At 41.0% G+C, this 18957-nt stretch overlaps 1 protein-coding gene across 1 annotated transcript; it reads right to left on the reverse strand.

Moving 5' to 3' along the window:
- Window positions 1-18016: 18016 nt before the first annotated feature.
- Window positions 18017-18319, reverse strand: Tmem258l4 (transmembrane protein 258 like 4). Its single transcript, XM_063280429.1, has one exon. It carries the CDS (start codon window positions 18269-18271, stop codon window positions 18032-18034), a length of 240 nt encoding a protein of 79 aa, XP_063136499.1. The 5' UTR covers window positions 18272-18319; the 3' UTR covers window positions 18017-18031.
- Between the last annotated feature and the right edge of the window lie 638 nt (window positions 18320-18957).

Consider the following 18957-nt stretch of genomic DNA (forward strand, 5'->3'; position numbering starts at 1 on the left):
TTTATTTTTCTTTAATATTTTTAAGAATTTCATATATAACTGCATTTGCGTCATTTCTACCCCTTCCCCTTTCCCCTCTAACCACTTCTTCTCAAATTCACAACCTCTTATTAAATTTATTGTTGTATACCACACACATACACGCATATACACATATATACACAACTTATAGAATCCATTTATTGTTGCTCATATGTACATATGCTTAGGGTCGACTTCTTGGGATTATATAATCTATAAAGGGCTTACTCCTTTTGAAAACTTACTCTCTCTCTTCAGCAGCCATTGAATTGCCTGTAGCTTTTCATCTACAAACCTTGTGACACTTCCAAAGCTGTCACGTATATGTGTGTATACATATATAATATATGTACATATATAATGTGTTTTATATTTTTCCTGTGTTTTATTTATTTTATTATAATTTATTTCTCCTTCCTTCCTCTGCCTCTGTATTACCTTTCCCTCCTCTCCCCAGTTAAGGTACCCCCATTTTCCTATTTACTCCTTCATAGCATCTACATCCTACTATCCCCCTTTCTAGGGCTCCTTCACCTACCTCCCACCTCCCCATGATTCTCCTCCACTTTTCAGGTTTCTGTGGTTACTTTAAGTTACACACTCAAATTTAAGATACAAGAAAGTGACACATGATTTTTATCAGTGACAGCTTTGTATTTGCTGTTCTCTCTACACAATTTTTTTTAAAACTATTTCCTCTTCTTTTCCAGAATTATTTATTTTATGTATATGAGTACACTGTAACTATCTTCCAATACACCAGAAAGAGGGCCTCATCCCATTACAGATGGTTGTGAGCCACCGTGTGGTTGCTGGGAATTGAACTCAGGACCCCTGGAAGAGCAGCCAATGCTCTTAACTGCTGAGCCACCTCTCCAGCCCCTCTCTACACAAATTTAATAAGATAGCAAATAGGAAGATGAATGGTACTTACTGACGGCCACCATCAGAAGAAATCTTTCTACTTATTTTCAAGCTCACCTAAAATTACTTGATACAAATACAAGTCCTCTGAGTCACCACAAATATCATCTTATTGAGCTATTTTGCTGTTCTTTGTGGAGTGCATTTTTCCTCTTGCAGCAAGTCTCAACTTTATTGGTTGCAGATCTGTTCTTGATGATCATGTGTCTACATCATTCTGGATTGGTTGTCCGCCCTGGAGTGGCTAGACAGGGTTTCTCAAGTCATGTCACTTCTTGTTCCCACAGGACCAGGATTCTCATGTATTTCTCACAAATCTATGGACAACAGATTCTGTTACAGAAAGTCACATGGAATTACAGGTAGATTATCTATTGTATGATATGGTATGGGGCAAGAGGAATAATTAGGATAAAAGACAGTAAAGAGTTGCCATGAAGAAAGGATCCATCCTTCTGATATTACAACTCCTAACATATAAAGCTTTGTTATGAATCCCGTGTCACCTACATTAAGAGAAAATAATAAAAGGCAAAAAGACATTAATATGTAAAAATGAGGGGTTGGAGATTTAGCTCAGTGGTAGAGCTCTTGCCTAGCAAGCGCAAAGCCCTGGGTTCGGGCCCTAGCTCCGAAAAAAAGAAAAAAATGTAAAAATGAATTTATTTAAAGTTTTGGCCCAAATTAATAAAAGCCATTTGGTTATCTCAGGACTATCCTTTGCAAGGCCCCAAACTTTCAGCCCAGTCAGGCTGGAGTCCCTGTCCACAACACCACCCCCACTTCCCAACTGCTCCCCTTAGTCCTGGCCCTGTTATCAGGTTCAGCTCCTCTTTTTTTTTTTTTTTTTTTTTTGCTGTTTTTATTCTTTATTGGATATTTGGCCCAGCAGGAAAGGAGGGAGTTGGCATTTTGGTCACAAATCCCATTCCTTTAGGTCTCTTTACCAAGACTCTCCTTGGAACAATGGTCTTTTTTGTGCAGGCATTTAATAGGATACACAGCTCCAAATTATCTTTAGTGAAATAGAATGAACTGCTCTGAGCCATGTTGTCTAGAGAAAGGGTGAGCTTTTTTTCTGGAGATTCCGAAGTGCCTCGGGAAGGGAAGAACTATGACTTCCAGACACCAGGCCAACCTCACAGGTGTTACACCACCTGGTCTGCCTTTGTTCACAGTCCATGCTCCTGCCACTGTGGCATGGACTGCAGTGTGATGGAAAATCCAGTCTGGCACCTGCCACTAGCAGTCGTATGACTCCAGGACAGCCATCTTCCATGTGCAGCTCTAATTACACACCTGTAAAAGCAAGAGGGGTCCTGGCGTGCTCTCTTGTTGTTTTTATCCTACGGGCTGTGATGTCTACACCAGAAAGCCATTGTCTTTGCAGGACTGCTGATAGGTGCTTGTGCTTAGAGGCATCCGGACAATCCTTCCTTGGATTAGACTAAATATGGGTTTATTTTGAATAAAATTTTACTATGGAGTGAATCGTATTAGTGATATTTTCTTTCTGTGAGACCCAGCAAAAGGAATCTGCCATTTTCTTCTCCCTGTTGCTCTACCGTAACCAGTGCTCATTCACCTCTGCTTTTGTTTTTTGGTTTTTTTTTTTTTTTGTTTTTTATGTGCAGAAGACATTCCTCCTTATTTTAAGCATTTTGCAAAGTGCTGTTGAGGGTTAATGTTCTGTGTAGTGGTCATCATCTCTAGCTCTGGTGTCAGGGGGCTGAGAGTCTTGGCTTGTCATTATCGATGTGGCTATACCATGGCTTAGTCAACTCATCAGTAAAATAAACATTATGCTGGTTTCAATGGGGGAAATATTGATGATCTTGGGTGCTAATGTCAATCAGATTCAATATGTGTTAGTTGGAACATAGTCAGTCTTCAAAAACAATTGATTTCTTTTTTTTTTCTTTTCTTTTTTTCGGAGTTGAGGACCGAACCCAGGGCCTTGCGCTTACTAGGCAAGCGCTCTACCACTGAGCTAAATCCCCAACCCCAAACAATTGATTTCTTTTTTTTTTGTTGTTGTTGTAAACTCTTTTTTTTTATTAACTTGAGTATTTCTTATATATATTTCTTTTTTTTTTTATTTTTTAAATTGGTGCCTTCTTTTTATTTTTTTTTTATTTTTTTTTTATTAACTTGAGTATTTCTTATATACATTTCGAGTGTTATTCCCTTTCCCGGTTTCCGGGCAAACATCCCCCTCCCCCCTCCCCTTCCTTATGGGTGTTCCCCTCCCAACCCTCCCCCCATTGCCGCCCTCCCCCCATAGACTAGTTCACTGGGGGTTCAGTCTTAGCAGGACCCAGGGCTTCCCCTTCCACTGGTGCTCTTACTAGGATATTCATTGCTACCTATGGGGTCAGAGTCCAGGGTCAGTCCATGTATAGTCTTTAGGTAGTGGCTTAGTCCCTGGAAGCTCTGGTTGCTTGGCATTGTTGTACTTTTGGGGTCTCGAGCCCCTTCAAGCTCTTCCAGTTCTTTCTCTGATTCCTTCAATAGGGGACCTATTCTCAGTTCAGTGGTTTGCTGCTGGCATTCGCCTCTGTATTTGCTGTATTCTGGCTGTGTCTCTCAGGAGCAATCTACATCCGGCTCCTGTCGGTCTGCACTTCTTTGCTTCATCCATCTTGTCTAATTGGGTGGCTGTATATGTATGGGCCACATGTGGGGCAGGCTCTGAATGGGTGTTCCTTAAGTCTCTGTTTTAATCTTTGCCTCTCCCTTCCCTGCCAAGGGTATTCTTTTTCCTCATTTAAAGAAGGAGTGAAGCATTCACATTTTGATCATCCGTCTTGAGTTTCATTTGTTCTAGGCATCTAGGGTAATTCAAGCATTTGGGCTAATAGCCACTTATCAATGAGTGCATACCATGTATGTCTTTCTGTGATTGGGTTAGCTCACTCAGGATGATATTTTCCAGTTCCAACCATTTGCCTACGAATTTCATAAACTCGTTGTTTTTGATAGCTGAGTAATATTCCATTGTGTAGATGTACCACATTTTCTGTATCCATTCCTCTGTTGAAGGGCATCTGGGTTCTTTCCAGCTTCTGGCTATTATAAATAAGGCTGCGATGAACATAGTGGAGCATGTGTCTTTTTTATATGTTGGGGCATCTTTTGGGTATATGCCCAAGAGAGGTATAGCTGGATCCTCAGGCAGTTCAATGTCCAATTTTCTGAGGAACCTCCAGACTGATTTCCAGAATGGTTGTACCAGTCTGCAATCCCACCAACAATGGAGGAGTGTTCCTCTTTCTCCACATCCTCGCCAGCATCTGCTGTCACCTGAGTTTTTGATCTTAGCCAATCGCACTGGTGTGAGGTGAAATCTCAGGGTTGTTTTGATTTGCATTTCCCTTATGACTAAAGATGTTGAACATTTCTTTAGGTGTTTCTCAGCCATTCGGCATTCCTCAGCTGTGAATTCTTTGTTTAGCTCTGAACCCCATTTTTTAATAGGGTTATTTGTTTCCCTGCGGTCTAACTTCTTGAGTTCTTTGTATATTTTGGATATAAGGCCTCTATCTGTTGTAGGATTGGTAAAGATCTTTTCCCAATCTGTTGGTTGCCGTTTTGTCCTAACCACAGTGTCCTTTGCCTTACAGAAGCTTTGCAGTTTTATGAGATCCCATTTGTCGATTCTTGATCTTAGAGCATAAGCCATTGGTGTTTTGTTCAGGAAATTTTTTCCAGTGCCCATGTGTTCCAGATGTTTCCCTAGTTTTTCTTCTATTAGTTTGAGTGTGTATGGTTTGATGTGGAGGTCCTTGATCCACTTGGACTTAAGCTTTGTACAGGGTGATAAGCATGGATCGATCTGCATTCTTCTACATGTTGCCCTCCAGTTGAACCAGCACCATTTGCTGAAAATGCTATCTTTTTTCCATTGGATGGTTTTGGCTCCTTTGTCAAAAATCAAGTGACCATAGGTGTGTGGGTTCATTTCTGGGTCTTCAATTCTATTCCATTGGTCTATCTGTCTGTCTCTGTACCAATACCATGCAGTTTTTATCACTATTGTTCTGTAAAACTGCTTGAGTTCAGGGATAGTGATTCCCCCTGAAGTCCTTTTATTGTTGAGGATAGCTTTAGCTATCCTGGGTTTTTTGTTATTCCAGATGAATTTGCAAATTGTTCTGTCTAACTCTTTGAAGAATTGGATTGGTATTTTGATGGGGATTGCATTGAATCTGTAGATTGCTTTTGGTAAAATGGCCATTTTTACTATATTAATCCTGCCAATCCATGAGCATGGGAGATCTTTCCATCTTCTGAGGTCTTCTTCAATTTCTTTCCTCAGTGTCTTGAAGTTCTTATTGTAGAAATCTTTTACTTGCTTGGTTAAAGTCACACCGAGGTACTTTATATTATTTGGGTCTATTATGAAGGGTGTCGTTTCCCTAATTTCTTTCTCGGCTTGTTTCTCTTTTGTATAGAGGAAGGCAACTGATTTATTTGAGTTAATTTTATACCCAGCCACTTTGCTGAAGTTGTTTATCAGCTTTAGTAGTTCTCTGGTGGAACTTTTGGGATCGCTTAAATATACTATCATGTCATCTGCAAATAGTGATATTTTGACCTCTTCTTTTCCGATCTGTATCCCTTTGATCTCCTTTTGTTGTCTGATTGCTCTGGCTAGAACTTCAAGAACTATATTGAATAAGTAGGGAGAGAGTGGGCAGCCTTGTCTAGTCCCTGATTTTAGTGGGATTGCTTCAAGTTTCTCTCCATTTAGTTTAATGTTAGCAACTGGTTTGCTGTATATGGCTTTTACCACGTTCAGGTATGGGCCTTGAATTCCTATTCTTTCCAGGACTTTTATCATGAAGGGGTGTTGAATTTTGTCAAATGCTTTCTCAGCATCTAATGAAATGATCATGTGGTTCTGTTCTTTCAGTTTGTTTATATAATGGATCACGTTGATGGTTTTCCGTATATTAAACCATCCCTGCATGCCTGGGATGAAGCCTACTTGATCATGGTGGATGATTGTTTTGATGTGCTCTTGAATTCGGTTTGCCAGAATTTTATTGAGTATTTTTGCGTCGATATTCATAAGGGAAATTGGTCTGAAGTTCTCTTTCTTTGTTGGGTCTTTGTGTGGTTTAGGTATAAGAGTAATTGTGGCTTCGTAGAAGGAATTCGGTAGTGATCCATCTGTTTCAATTTTGTGGAATAGTTTGGATAATATTGGTATGAGGTCTTCTATGAAGGTTTGATAGAATTCTGCACTAAACCCGTCTGGACCTGGGCTCTTTTTGGTTGGGAGACCTTTAATGACTGCTTCTATTTCCTTAGGAGTTATGGGGTTGCTTAACTGGTTTATCTGTTCCTGATTTAACTTCGATACCTGGTATCTGTCTAGGAAATTGTCCATTTCCTGAAGATTTTCAAATTTTGTTGAATATAGGTTTTTATAGTAAGATCTGATGATTTTTTGAATTTCCTCTGAATCTGTAGTTATGTCTCCCTTTTCATTTCTGATTTTGTTAATTTGGACGCACTCTCTGTGTCCTCTCGTTAGTTTGGCTAAGGGTTTATCTATCTTGTTGATTTTCTCAAAGAACCAACTTTTGGTTCTGTTGATTCTTTCTATGGTCCTTTTTGTTTCTACTTGGTTGATTTCAGCTCTGAGTTTGATTATTTCCTGCCTTCTACTCCTCCTGGGTGTATTTGCTTCTTTTTGTTCTAGAGCTTTTAGGTGTGCTGTCAAGCTGCTGACATATGCTCTTTCCTGTTTCTTTCTGCAGGCACTCAGCGCTATGAGTTTTCCTCTTAGCACAGCTTTCATTGTGTCCCATAAGTTTGAGTATGTTGTATCTTCATTTTCATTAAATTCTAAAAAGTTTTTAATTTCTTTCTTTATTTCTTCCTTGACCAGGTTATCATTGAGTAGAGCATTGTTCAATTTCCACGTATATGTGGGCATTCTTCCCTTATTGTTATTGAAGACCAGTTTTAGGCCGTGGTGGTCCGATAGCACGCATGGGATTATTTCTATCTTTCTGTACCTGTTGAGGCCCGTTTCTTGACCAATGATATGGTCAATTTTGGAGAAAGTACCATGAGGAGCTGAGAAGAAGGTATATCCTTTTGCTTTAGGATAGAATGTTCTATAAATATCCGTTAAGTCCATTTGGCTCATGACTTCTCTCAGTCTGTCGACATCACTGTTTAATTTCTGTTTCCATGATCTGTCCATTGATGAGAGTGGGGTGTTGAAATCTCCCACTATTATTGTGTGAGGTGCAATCTGTGTTTTGAGCTTTAGTAAGGTTTCTTTTACGTATGTAGGTGCCCTTGTATTTGGGGCATAGATATTTAGGATTGAGAGTTCATCTTGGTGGATTTTTCCTTTGACGAATATGAAGTGTCCTTCCTTATCTTTTTTGATGACTTTTAGTTGGAAATTGATTTTATTTGATATTAGAATGGCTACTCCAGCTTGCTTCTTCTGACCATTTGCTTGGAAAGTTGTTTTCCAGCCTTTCACTCTGAGGTAGTGTCTGTCTTTGTCTCTGAGGTGTGTTTCCTGTAGGCAGCAGAATGCAGGGTCCTCGTTGCGCATCCAGTTTGTTAATCTATGTCTTTTTATTGGGGAGTTGAGGCCATTGATATTGAGAGATATTAAGGAATAGTGATTATTGCTTCCCTTTATATTCATATTTGGATGTGAGGTTATGTTTGTGTGCTTTCATTCTCTTTGTTTTGTTGCCAAGACGATTAGTTTCTTGCTTCTTCTAGGGTATAGCTTGCCTCCTTATGTTGGGCTTTACCATTTATTATCCTTTGTAGTGCTGGATTTGTAGAAAGATATTGTGTAAATTTGGTTTTGTCATGGAATATCTTGGTTTCTCCATCAATGTTAATTGAGAGTTTTGCTGGATACAGTAACCTGGGCTGGCATTTGTGTTCTCTTAGGGTCTGTATGACATCAGTCCAGGATCTTCTGGCCTTCATAGTTTCTGGCGAGAAGTCTGGTGTGATTCTGATAGGTCTCCCTTTATATGTTACTTGACCTTTTTCCCTTACTGCTTTTAATATTCTTTCTTTATTTTGTGCGTTTGGTGTTTTGACAATTATGTGACGGGAGGTGTTTCTTTTCTGGTCCAATCTATTTGGAGTTCTATAGGCTTCTTGTATGTCTATGGGTATCTCTCTTTTTAGGTTAGGGAAGTTTTCTTCTATGATTTTGTTGAAGATATTTACCGGTCCTTTGAGCTGGGAGTCTTCACTCTCTTCTATACCTATTATCCTTAGGTTTGATCTTCTCATTGAGTCCTGGATTTCCTGTATGTTTTGGACCAGTAGCCTTTTCTGCTTTACATTATCTTTGACAGTTGAGTCAATGATTTCTATGGAATCTTCTGCTCCTGAGATTCTCTCTTCCATCTCTTGTATTCTGTTGGTGAAGCTTGTATCTACAGCTCCTTGTCTCTTCTTTTGGTTTTCTATATCCAGGGTTGTTTCCATGTGTTCTTTCTTGATTGCTTCTATTTCCATTTTTAATTCCTTCAACTGTTTGATTGTGTTTTCCTGGAATTCTTTCAGGGATTTTTGCGATTCCTCTCTGTAGGATTCTACTTGTTTATTAATGTTTTCCTGTGTTTCCCTAAGTGTGTTCATGTCTTTCTTGAAGTCCTCCAGCATCATGATCAAATATGATTTTGAAACTAGATCTTGCTTTTCTGGTGTGTTTGGATATTCCATGTTTGTTTTGGTGGGAGAATTGGGCTCCGATGATGGCATGTAGTCTTGGTTTCTGTTGCTTGGGTTCCTGCGCTTGCCTCTCGCCATCAGATTATCTCTAGTGTTACTTTGTTCTGCTATTTCTGACAGTGGCTAGACTGTCCTATAAGCCTGTGTGTCAGGAGTGCCGTAGACCTGTTTTCCTCTCTTTCAGTCAGTTATGGGGACAGAGTGTTCTGCTTTCGGGCGTGTAGTTTTTCCTCTCTACAGGTCTTTAGCTGTTCCTGTGGGCCTGTGTCTTGAGTTCACCAGGCAGGTCACTTGCAGGGGAAAAGTTGGTCCTACCTGAGGTTCCGAGGCTCAAGTGTGCTCGTGGGGTACTGCCTAAGTCCTCTCCGTGGCGGCAGCAACCGAGGAGATCTGTGCCGCTCTTTCCGGGAGCCTCCGTGCACCAGGGTTCCAGATGGCGTTTGGTGTTTTCCTCTGGCGTCTGGATGTGCGCAGAGTGCAGTCTCCTCTGGTTTCCTAGGCTTGTCTGCCTCTCTGAAGGTTTAGCTCTCCCTCCCACAGGATTTGGGTGCAGAGAACTGTTTATCCGGTCTGTTTCTTTCAGGTTCCGGCGGTGTCTCAGGCAGGTGTCCTGCCGCTCCTGGGCCCTCCCCCACGGGAGCCCAGAGGCCTTATACAGTTTCCTCTTGGGCCAGGGATGTGGGCAGGGGTGAGCAGTGTTGGTGGTCTCTTCCACTCTGCAGCCTCAGGAGTGCCCACCTGACCAGGCGATTGGGTCTCTCTCTCACCGGGTCTGGGAGCAGAGAGCTGCTGCGGGCCGGGATCCGCGGGTGTGGGACTTCTACTTGTTTATCAATGTTTTCCTGTGTTTCCCTAAGTGTGTTCATGTCTTTCTTGAAGTCCTCCAGCATCATGATCAGATATGATTTTGAAACTAGATCTTGCTTTTCTGGTGTGTTTGGATATTCCATGTTTGTTTTGGTGGGAGAATTGGGCTCCGATGATGGCATGTAGTCTTGGTTTCTGTTGCTTGGGTTCCTGCGCTTGCCTCTCGCCATCAGATTATCTCTAGTGTTACTTTGTTCTGCTATTTCTGACAGTGGCTAGACTGTCCTATAAGCCTGTGTGTCAGGAGTGCCGTAGACCTGTTTTCCTCTCTTTCAGTCAGTTATGGGGACAGAGTGTTCTGCTTTCGGGCGTGTAGTTTTTCCTCTCTACAGGTCTTCAGCTGTTCCTGTGGGCCTGTGTCTTGAGTTCACCAGGCAGCTTTCTTGCAGCAGAAAAGTTGGTCTTACCTGTGGTCCCGAGGCTCAAGTTCGCTTGGGGTTGCTGCCCACGGGCTCTCTGCGGTGGCAGCAACCAGGAAGACCTGTGCCGCCCCTTCCGGGAGCTTCAGTGCACCAGGGTTCCAGATGGCCTTTGGTGTTTTCCTCTGGTGTCCGAGATGTATGTACAGAGAGCAGTCTCTTCTGGTTTCCCAGGCTTGTCTGCCTCTCTGAAGGTTCAGCTCTCCCTCCCACGGGATTTGGGTGCAGAGAACTGTTTATCTGGTCTGTTTCCCTCAGGTTCCGGCGGTGTCTCAGGCAGGGGTCCTGCCTCTCCTGGGCCCTCCCCCCACGGGAGCCCAGAGGCCTTATACAGTTTCCTCTTGGGCCAGGGATGTGGGCAGGGGTGAGCAGTGTTGGTGGTCTCTTCCGCTCTGCAGCCTCAGGAGTGCCCACCTGATCAGGCGGTGAGGTGTCTTTCCCACAGGGTCTGGGAGCAGAGAGCTGCTGCGGGCCCGGGATCCGCGGGCGTGGGACCTCCGGCAAACACAGGACCTGCCTGGTCCTAGATGAACTCTGCCTCTGTGTGTCCCGATCTCACCAGGCAGCTCTCTTGCAGCAGACAAGTTGGTCTTACCTGTGGTCCCGAGGCTCAAGTTTGCTCGCGGGGTGCTGCTCACGGGCTCTCTGCAGCAGCAGCAACCAGGAAGACCCAACTTGAGTATTTCTTATATACATTTCAAGTGTTATTCCCTTTCCTGGTTTCCGGGCAAACATCCCCCTCCCCCCTCCCCTTCCTTATGGGTGTCCCCCTCCCAACCCTCCCCCCATTGCCGCCCTCCCCCCATAGTCTAGTTCACTGGGGGTTCAGTCTTAGCAGGACCCAGGGCTTCCCCTTCCACTGGTGCTCTTACTAGGATATTCATTGCTATCTATGGGGTCAGAGTCCAGGGTCAGTCCATGTATAGTATTTAGGTAGTGGCTTAGTCCCTGGAAGCTACAAGATATATTTTTAAATAAAAAAATTTGATATAACAAGAAAAAGAGAACTGTATCTTTTTTCAAACAGGTCCACTGGGGAATATTTTATAAAGAATAAAATTCACACTTGTAAAGATCACATTTGATAACTTCTAATAACTAAGTAGAGTTGTACAACTATTACCTTAATGAAGTTTTAGACAATTGCACTATTCTCTAATTTCTATGGTTCTTGAAAATAGTCCTATACTCATATCAGGCTACTGATTTTCCTTTGACCTTGACTTGCTTGTTCTCAGCATATAAATGGGAGGTTGAGCTGTTTTATGTTGTGACAAGTACAAGCAATTCCACTAAAAACATTTTATGTACATTTTTTTAAGTTCTGGGGAGTCCACTAAGGTCCCCATGCATGCTAGACAAGTGGTCTAGCATGACACCCTAGCATTTATGGACAGGAATTTTAATGTACAAATATGGAAATTCTGAGTCATGTGGCAATTTAAAGTTTTGAATGCCATAATTTCAAATGATTTTATTCTATACCTGGAAATCATTTGAGGGAAAGAAACAATATACATAGATCAGAGAGGTTAGTGAATTGTCACTAAAATTTTCTATTTCAGTGCTTGGAACTTGCTTTCAAAATTACCTTCAATTAAGCCAAAGTGTGATAAATACACTTTGTGTATTTATAATAAATAAATAAATTTTGTGTTCATTCAAAAGTACAGTGTATGTAGAACTCCTCAGGAAGCCCCATGATCTTACTGAACTCATGATCCTGCTGCCTCAAGTGATAGGGTTACAGGCATGCACCATCACACTCAGACAGCTGTCCACTACATTGTGAGGAGGGGCAGTATTGTTTTCCTCAGATGGGGATGTTGAGGGTGGTCGTGAAAAGAATTGGATCCTTTGAAATACACAGGAATTCTTGGATCCTTTCAAGACTCCATTGAGAGGGGACAGAACCTCCAACTCCAACTTAGAAGAGGATAGGAGATCCAGCTAGGTGGGCAGCAGGTGGCTCTTGAATCAAAATCTTTCTCTCTAGTAAATAAGGACTTGGACCACCAATCGTCTAGGTACAATCCTGGATTATGGTCTATGCTTCTATATGCTTCTATAAAGCAGAAGCAGAAGCTAGGGCTGCAGGGTCAAAGCATCGTGCTAGCTTTACTAATTATTCTTTGAAAAAGCCATTCCTGGTTCTCACCAACTTGGAGACACAGCTTCGTGATCCATAAAAAAGATTGGGATTAAAACTACCACTCCCTTATAGGATGGCACTGAAGATGGAATACCGCTGTGCATATGTTGAATACAAGTTCTATTAAAATGTAGCCCTTCTGTGAATAAGACTTTGGAGTGAATGGGGAAAATGGAGGAATCAAAAAATGGTGTACTTCATCAAGAACAGAAATTGCTGAACATACTAGGCTGGGGGCATGATGTGGGGGGATTTGGTAGGAAGAGGATGTGGGTTGCTTTTGAGGCTGTTTGGGAGGTATGCTTTGTTCACTTTTCTAATAGCATTGACATTACCTGGGGCTACTTTTTTCCTTCCAGGGTCTATATTTGACTCTGAGTCTCTGTTGCTATGCAACAGCCTGCCTCTGAGCTCAGAGAATGATGCAGGGAAACTGGTCTGGGTAGCTTTGTCTAGAGCATCCTGGCGAGCGGATACCAGAGAGTGGGTGGAGAGAATAAGTGGGTAGCATTGTTAAGGATGTGAGCTTGTTGTATTAATGAAGTTCTTGTTAGAAGAGACCATCTTTTCAGTGTGGTCAATATTAACCACCATTATGACGTACAGAGCAGGAAAGCAGATGGTCAATGAATAAAATGTATGATTTCAATAACAACAGAAGCTAATGTTAATGCTTTTAATAAACAGGAACATTTGAAGCAGGATTGGTTTATGTACGTCAATCATTTTTGTGATTTAGTCTAAGGGTTACTGTGAGTTCTAATTTCAAAAACTAGGAATTTTAATCTTTAATAAGGAAGAAGCAAAGGAAAAAATATAAATGACCTTTTTATTGGTCACTTCCAGAGTGTCTCACTTGGACACTGTAGGAGTGACAGGAAAGAAACACTCTGGCATCAGTGATGGTTCTATGGAATTTTCCACCCAGGAGAAGCAATCCAATTTCCATCCTTCTTTAAAACATCTCTAAGCCCCAAGCCTGAATTCTGACCAAGGAAACTACCCCTGTGAATGTGTCTACACAGATAGACTTGAGAGATCCAGGAACACAGAATACAGTTTTGTTATATTTCAGCCATAGAAGCGCATGCATGTATGTACATACAAGTACACACATGCACCTACCATATCAAAGGCAATTGTTTTAGCTTCCTCTTCAAACTCTGCATTTTGTATCCATTAAAAAAACAACAACGCTCTCTCTTGCTCTTACTCTTCCCTTCCTGTTCCCCCTCTCTTCCCATTCCCTCCCCCTCTCCACGTGCTCATGGCCATCCTCTACTTCTCTTCCCCCCTCTCTCTGCCTCTACTACCCCCTTGATTCCCCTCCCCATGCCCTGAATAAACTCTATTCTATGCTAAAAAAAACAAAACAAAAACAGGTATACATTTTTGGCAAAAATTTTCTCCATGACCAAATTTACACCAGTTCTTCGGAATCCCCCCTTTAAAAAATATACATTTTATTTTTGTGTCCCATTTTTGGCCTCCCAGAGTAAATCATAGCACAGAAGTTCCCCCAGTCCAGCTTCTGATGTGTGATTTAGTTCCCCTATCCTTGCCCTTGATTCCTGATTATATTGTCTTACTTTTATCAGGAACACTGTTAAGTCAGTTTAGCAAAAATACTTCTATGTTCTAACTCTGCTTTTTAAAAAATGCATACTTGTCTTCATATTTTATTTTTTTAAAATTTTTATTAGATATATTTCTTTACTTACATTTCAAACGTTATTCGCCTTCCCTGTTTCCTGTCCATAAGCCCCCATTCCCTCCCCTCCCCCTCCCCCATATGAGTATTCTCCCTATACATCCCCCTTATTGCCCCCCCCATATCCCCCTGCACTAGGGGTCCAACCTTGGCAGGACCAAGGGCTTACCCTTCCACTGGTGACCCAACAAGGCTATTCTCTGTTACCTAAGCAGTTGGAGCCCTGGGTCAGTCCATGTATAGTCTTTCAGTAGTGCATTGGTCCCTGGAAGCTCTAGTTGGTTGGCACTGTTGTTTTTATAGGATTGCAAGCTTCTTCAGCTCTTTCAATCCTTCCTATAATTCCCCCCAAGGGGGTCCTGTTCTCAGTTCGGTGGTTTGCTGCTAGCATTGACCTCTGTATTGGACATGCTCTGAATGTGTCTCTCAGGACAGATCTATATCTGGTCAGCATGCATTTTCTAGTTTCATCAATCTTATCTAGTTTTGGTGAGTCTTCATATTTTAAATTGAGCCTGGTTATATATTAGAGTTTCTTTCTCCCATGACAACAAGTAAAAAGTAAAATGTCTTAACAGCCTTAAACTAATGTCTAACTACACATGAACATTTACTTGTGTCAATCCAATAGTAAATTTGTTCTGTTCAGCTATTATCTTGATATTTTCTCAGATAATCTACAGTGTAGAGAATAAGAGGGTACTGTTGTGTTAACGTTTCCTGAGGAAAAGCCTATGACTGTTTAGTCACTCCATATAGGGAGCTGAAAACAGACCAACGTATGATTTCACCCTTCTTGGCAAAACATTGTGCACATCTACAGAGTAGAAATAAACATTCCTTGCAGGAGTGTGGGTGACTCCAGAACAATTTCATCACTACAAAGTCCTATCCAAATGTGGATGACAGCCTCATGGAAGCTGCATCATGCTATCTGTCCTTTAGTTAATCTTCAACTTCCTATATACTCTAGCATATCTTCAGATCACTTGCAACAGGAGAACAGTACAAGTCAGGAAATAGCTGAAATACCAGGTGAGAGTCCCATGGCCCTCCCCTCCTCCTTCTACAAGTACCAGTTACCATTAACACATGGCAACCTCAAGATGGTGATGGGGTGACTCTATTATGCACAGAAGAAAGAAAAGGTTATACTATAACAAATGACAGGAGCACAATGCTAGGACACTGCATATTCTATATATAAGGACACATTTCTACTTGTTCTATAGGAAGGAACTCACATGAACACACTGAAAATGGTTTGTTTGCTTTGAGTTATCCTTCAATCTGGATATCATCCAAACACAAGGAATGCTCAGTGACTTTGGTGTTTGTGAAACCCTCACCCCAGCTCCCTCTCTCCTTCCTCTGTCACGGAGTGGAGAGAATGAGAAACACATCAGCACCATAAGTCTCAGAGATAAGACTGACCTCCTGACCAAAGGGCCAAGTCTAAGCTTTGGAATAATCAATTATCTCTATTTCCCTTCTCTATATATGTTGACTGAAGATTAGATGAAAAACCAATCTTTAGCTGCTTCTCAGATTGCTGGCTCTCTGAACAAAACCCAAATTAAGAATTTAATTTGCAGATTTTTCCCATGTCATAAGAAGTTCTTCTTATGCAAATACATATCTATAAGGTGAAATTATTTTGTATCACTTCCCTTGTTGATCCTTGTCTGAAATGAGGCCTCTGTGAGTAGATTGATGTATATTATTCAAATTGATTAGTCTTTGGATAGAAAATTAACTCCTATTTGAATATTTAAAATTTATATCAGATACATATTCAAAATTATAATCACATTATGTATCCTTGTCTTTAAGTTGCCTAAAGTATTTTATACTTCATTATTTTTATGAGCTTAATATACTAAGATTTCTTTTGGTGTGTGTCTGTGTGTGTCGCTTTCAGTTGATTCTCTTTTATCTCTTTGTTAACCCAAGTGTTTCAGATGTGAAGCATGTCATCTTTATACATTAACTGTAACTTCCAAAAAAACAAAGCAGAGTTTTCACATTGCTGTTGACTTTGCATTTGTTATGAATTGGAGGTTTTTTCCTTGTGTGTTTTCATAAATAGGATCTTCATCACATACTCCATGCTGGGCTAGACCTGCAGTCTTCTTCCCTTAGCCTCCTCCTATGTATGGGAACTTCAGACAGTGGCAGAACACCCAACTGAGAATGTGTTTTTAAACTGTTATAATAGTTTTATTTAAATATATAGTTCATCATAATAATGGGAATTGGGCAATACTCCAGGGAAGTACCCAGGAGATTAGAGCAATAGGAATGTGGAAGCTTCAGGGCTCTGTGGAACAAGCTTTAGAATACTTCCAGATTTAATTACTTGGAAAAGGTTTTGAGGGCATTCATTTGTAAGGTATAGCTACTGGGTTGAAGAGATAAAATATAATCTAGATTTTATTTGTAGTAACTTTATAAAATTATTTATGAGTTTACATTTATGAAAGCAATAACTGCATTTTCATGGCTTCAGAAATCAATATATGCATGTAGTACCTATGTTCTGGCCTTTCCTCCCCAAAAGGTAGGGTTTTATCATGGTACCTGGTGAAATTTTAAATATGTATATATTTATAAGTATATATATAAATATATATATTATGCGTGTGTGTGTGTGTGTGTGTGTGTGTGTGTGTGTGGTTTCTAAAATTTATAGGATTGCTTTAAAAATTATAAAGACCCTATAAGTATCACTTGTTAATTTTGAAATGTTGCAAAAATTCAAAGCTATAACATTTAATGCAGTAGCCATGAGCATGAATTAAGATAAATTATTTCAACTATTACAAAATCTTTCAGTTTACTCTCTTTTCATTGCCCTTTTCCTCCTCCTAGAAGTAACCATTCCTTCGAATTTGTAGTTATGATTTATACTGTGTGTGTATGTATATGCTTGCGTGTGTGTGTGTGTGTGTGTGTGTGTGTGTGTGTGTGTGTGACTGTGTGTATGTGTGGAGGTATGGAGATAAAAGGCCAACCTCAGGTGTTGGACACGAACTGCTATACACCTTTGGAAAATTTTCTTAGTTTAAATAACATTCTCTCATTGGCCTGGAACTCAGCAGTTAGGGTAGGCTAGATTAGGCTAGCCTCTACTATGCCGTGATTATAAGCTTGTACTACCATGCTTGGCTTTTTATTATATGGGTTTTGGAAATGTAATCCAGATCCTCATGCTTGCCCATTATGTACTTTACCTAATGTATTATAACCACAGCTTTATAATTCATTTTTTGTATAAAACATTCTTTTGCATAGCTTTAAATCTCTATGTTGGAGTGCTTTAGATGTCTTTGCCTTTCTCTTTTCATACCTTATATTTTGTTCAGAGTCCTATATGTGCTAGTAATGGTACACTATTCCACTTACTGAGTAATTGGAGAACCACTCCATTCATTGAGTGATTGGAATTCTACTCCACGGCTGCATGTGGTTCTTTTAAATAATACATTATAATGTGTTTTAAGGTGAATTTTCAGCCATCATTTTCCTGCAGATTTAGTAAAAATAGTGAAGTAATGAATGTTATTTCTATGTCGTTCAATGATTACTTTGTAGCTATTTTCCAGGTTGTATATCAATGTTGTAATTATGGGGTTATTATATAGGGTCACTTATAACTTTACCAGATTTTTGCTAGGTGTTTCATGGTGGTAGTTTCACACTCGCCAGTGGCACGTGCCATTTCTCCTTGCCCCAGTCAGGCATTGGAAGGGGATGTTTTTCTCTTGGATCCAAGTGTAGATGATGGAGTAGCAGAAACCTGATAATTCTTCTGATGGGGTACAGCAAAATCCCAAGTGTACTTCAAGGAAGCTTCCTAAGGGTTTATGGGAAGATAATCCTACAGATACAAGCACAATATTTAGTGCATCATTAAAATATGATTTGCTTTCTTCTCAACTTACGAGTCCATATTCTTAGCTGTCCTGGAACTTATTTTGCAGACCTGGCTGGCCTCCTATTCACAGAGATCTGCCTGTCTCTGCTTCTTGAATGCTGGTATTAAAGGCATGTGCCATCACCTGGTAGGATGTTATTTATTTATTTTTTGTCACACATCTGCCTTTATTGTAAACAGCAGGTGGGACATGTAGCAATGGTAAAAAATTAATTTGCAAAAGCAGAGACTTGGTGAGCCGCCTGGTGAGCTGCCTTGGAGACTCATACGTAGATGCCAAACCAGAGCAGGAGGAAGAGGACTCCGAAGTCCATGAAGAGTGAGGCCACCAAGGAGATGAGGAGCTCTTTGTAAATATCGCACGTGTACTTGGTAGAGGTGACCTCGTAAACGAAGAACCAGGCAGTGAAGAACATGCCGATGGACAGAAGTACCACAGTCAGGTGAGGGAAGACAGCTGGGTCCACTGGGCTGGTATACCCACTCATGGCCTCGAGCTCCATTTTGCCTTGCACAAGATAAACCACCGATCCGCCACCAGAAGAACACGTCGGCAGGATGTTACTTCTTAACATCAGTAGTGCCCCTGTATTTTGGGTGAGTGGAAATGTAAGAGTTAATTAATAAACACACTCATCTCTACAAATAGAATTGTGCCATCTCTGTGATATACAGTGTAATCATTTGGTGTGGTAGTGGGGGAGTCATTGCCATTTCCATTCTTCCATTCTTGTGCCCTGTCAGGGCCTTTTGTGATCATATCAGGAGTGTATATGATCTGGGTCTTATTGGAGCTCTATGAAGAGATAGCTAAGTCTTTGGATATTAGAGCTACAGGAAGGTGTTTTTCCTGAATCTCGGAGTCTGAACTACTGCCTTAAACTCCCTTGACACATAAGTGTTCACTTAGCATCTTTCCGTCTTTGCATCCCCAGTAGCCAATGGGATGAAGAGTTGACAGTAGTCATTTCACTTGGTTCTTGGGGGAAATTGTGATGATCTTTGCAGAGATACCTTAATAAAGAATAGGAGAAAGGCATCATTGGTGTTCTCATAGCTTTTTCAAAGAGGAGCTGAGTTCCTGGTTGCTGCCGCTGCAGAGAGCCCCTGGGCAGCACCCCACGAGCGAACCTGAGCCTCGGGACCACAGGTAAGACCAAATTTTCTGCTGCAAGAAAGCTGCCTGGTG

The sequence above is a fragment of the Rattus norvegicus genome, chromosome X (genome assembly GCF_036323735.1).
Source record: "Rattus norvegicus strain BN/NHsdMcwi chromosome X, GRCr8, whole genome shotgun sequence".
NCBI classification, from domain to species: domain Eukaryota; kingdom Metazoa; phylum Chordata; class Mammalia; order Rodentia; family Muridae; genus Rattus; species Rattus norvegicus.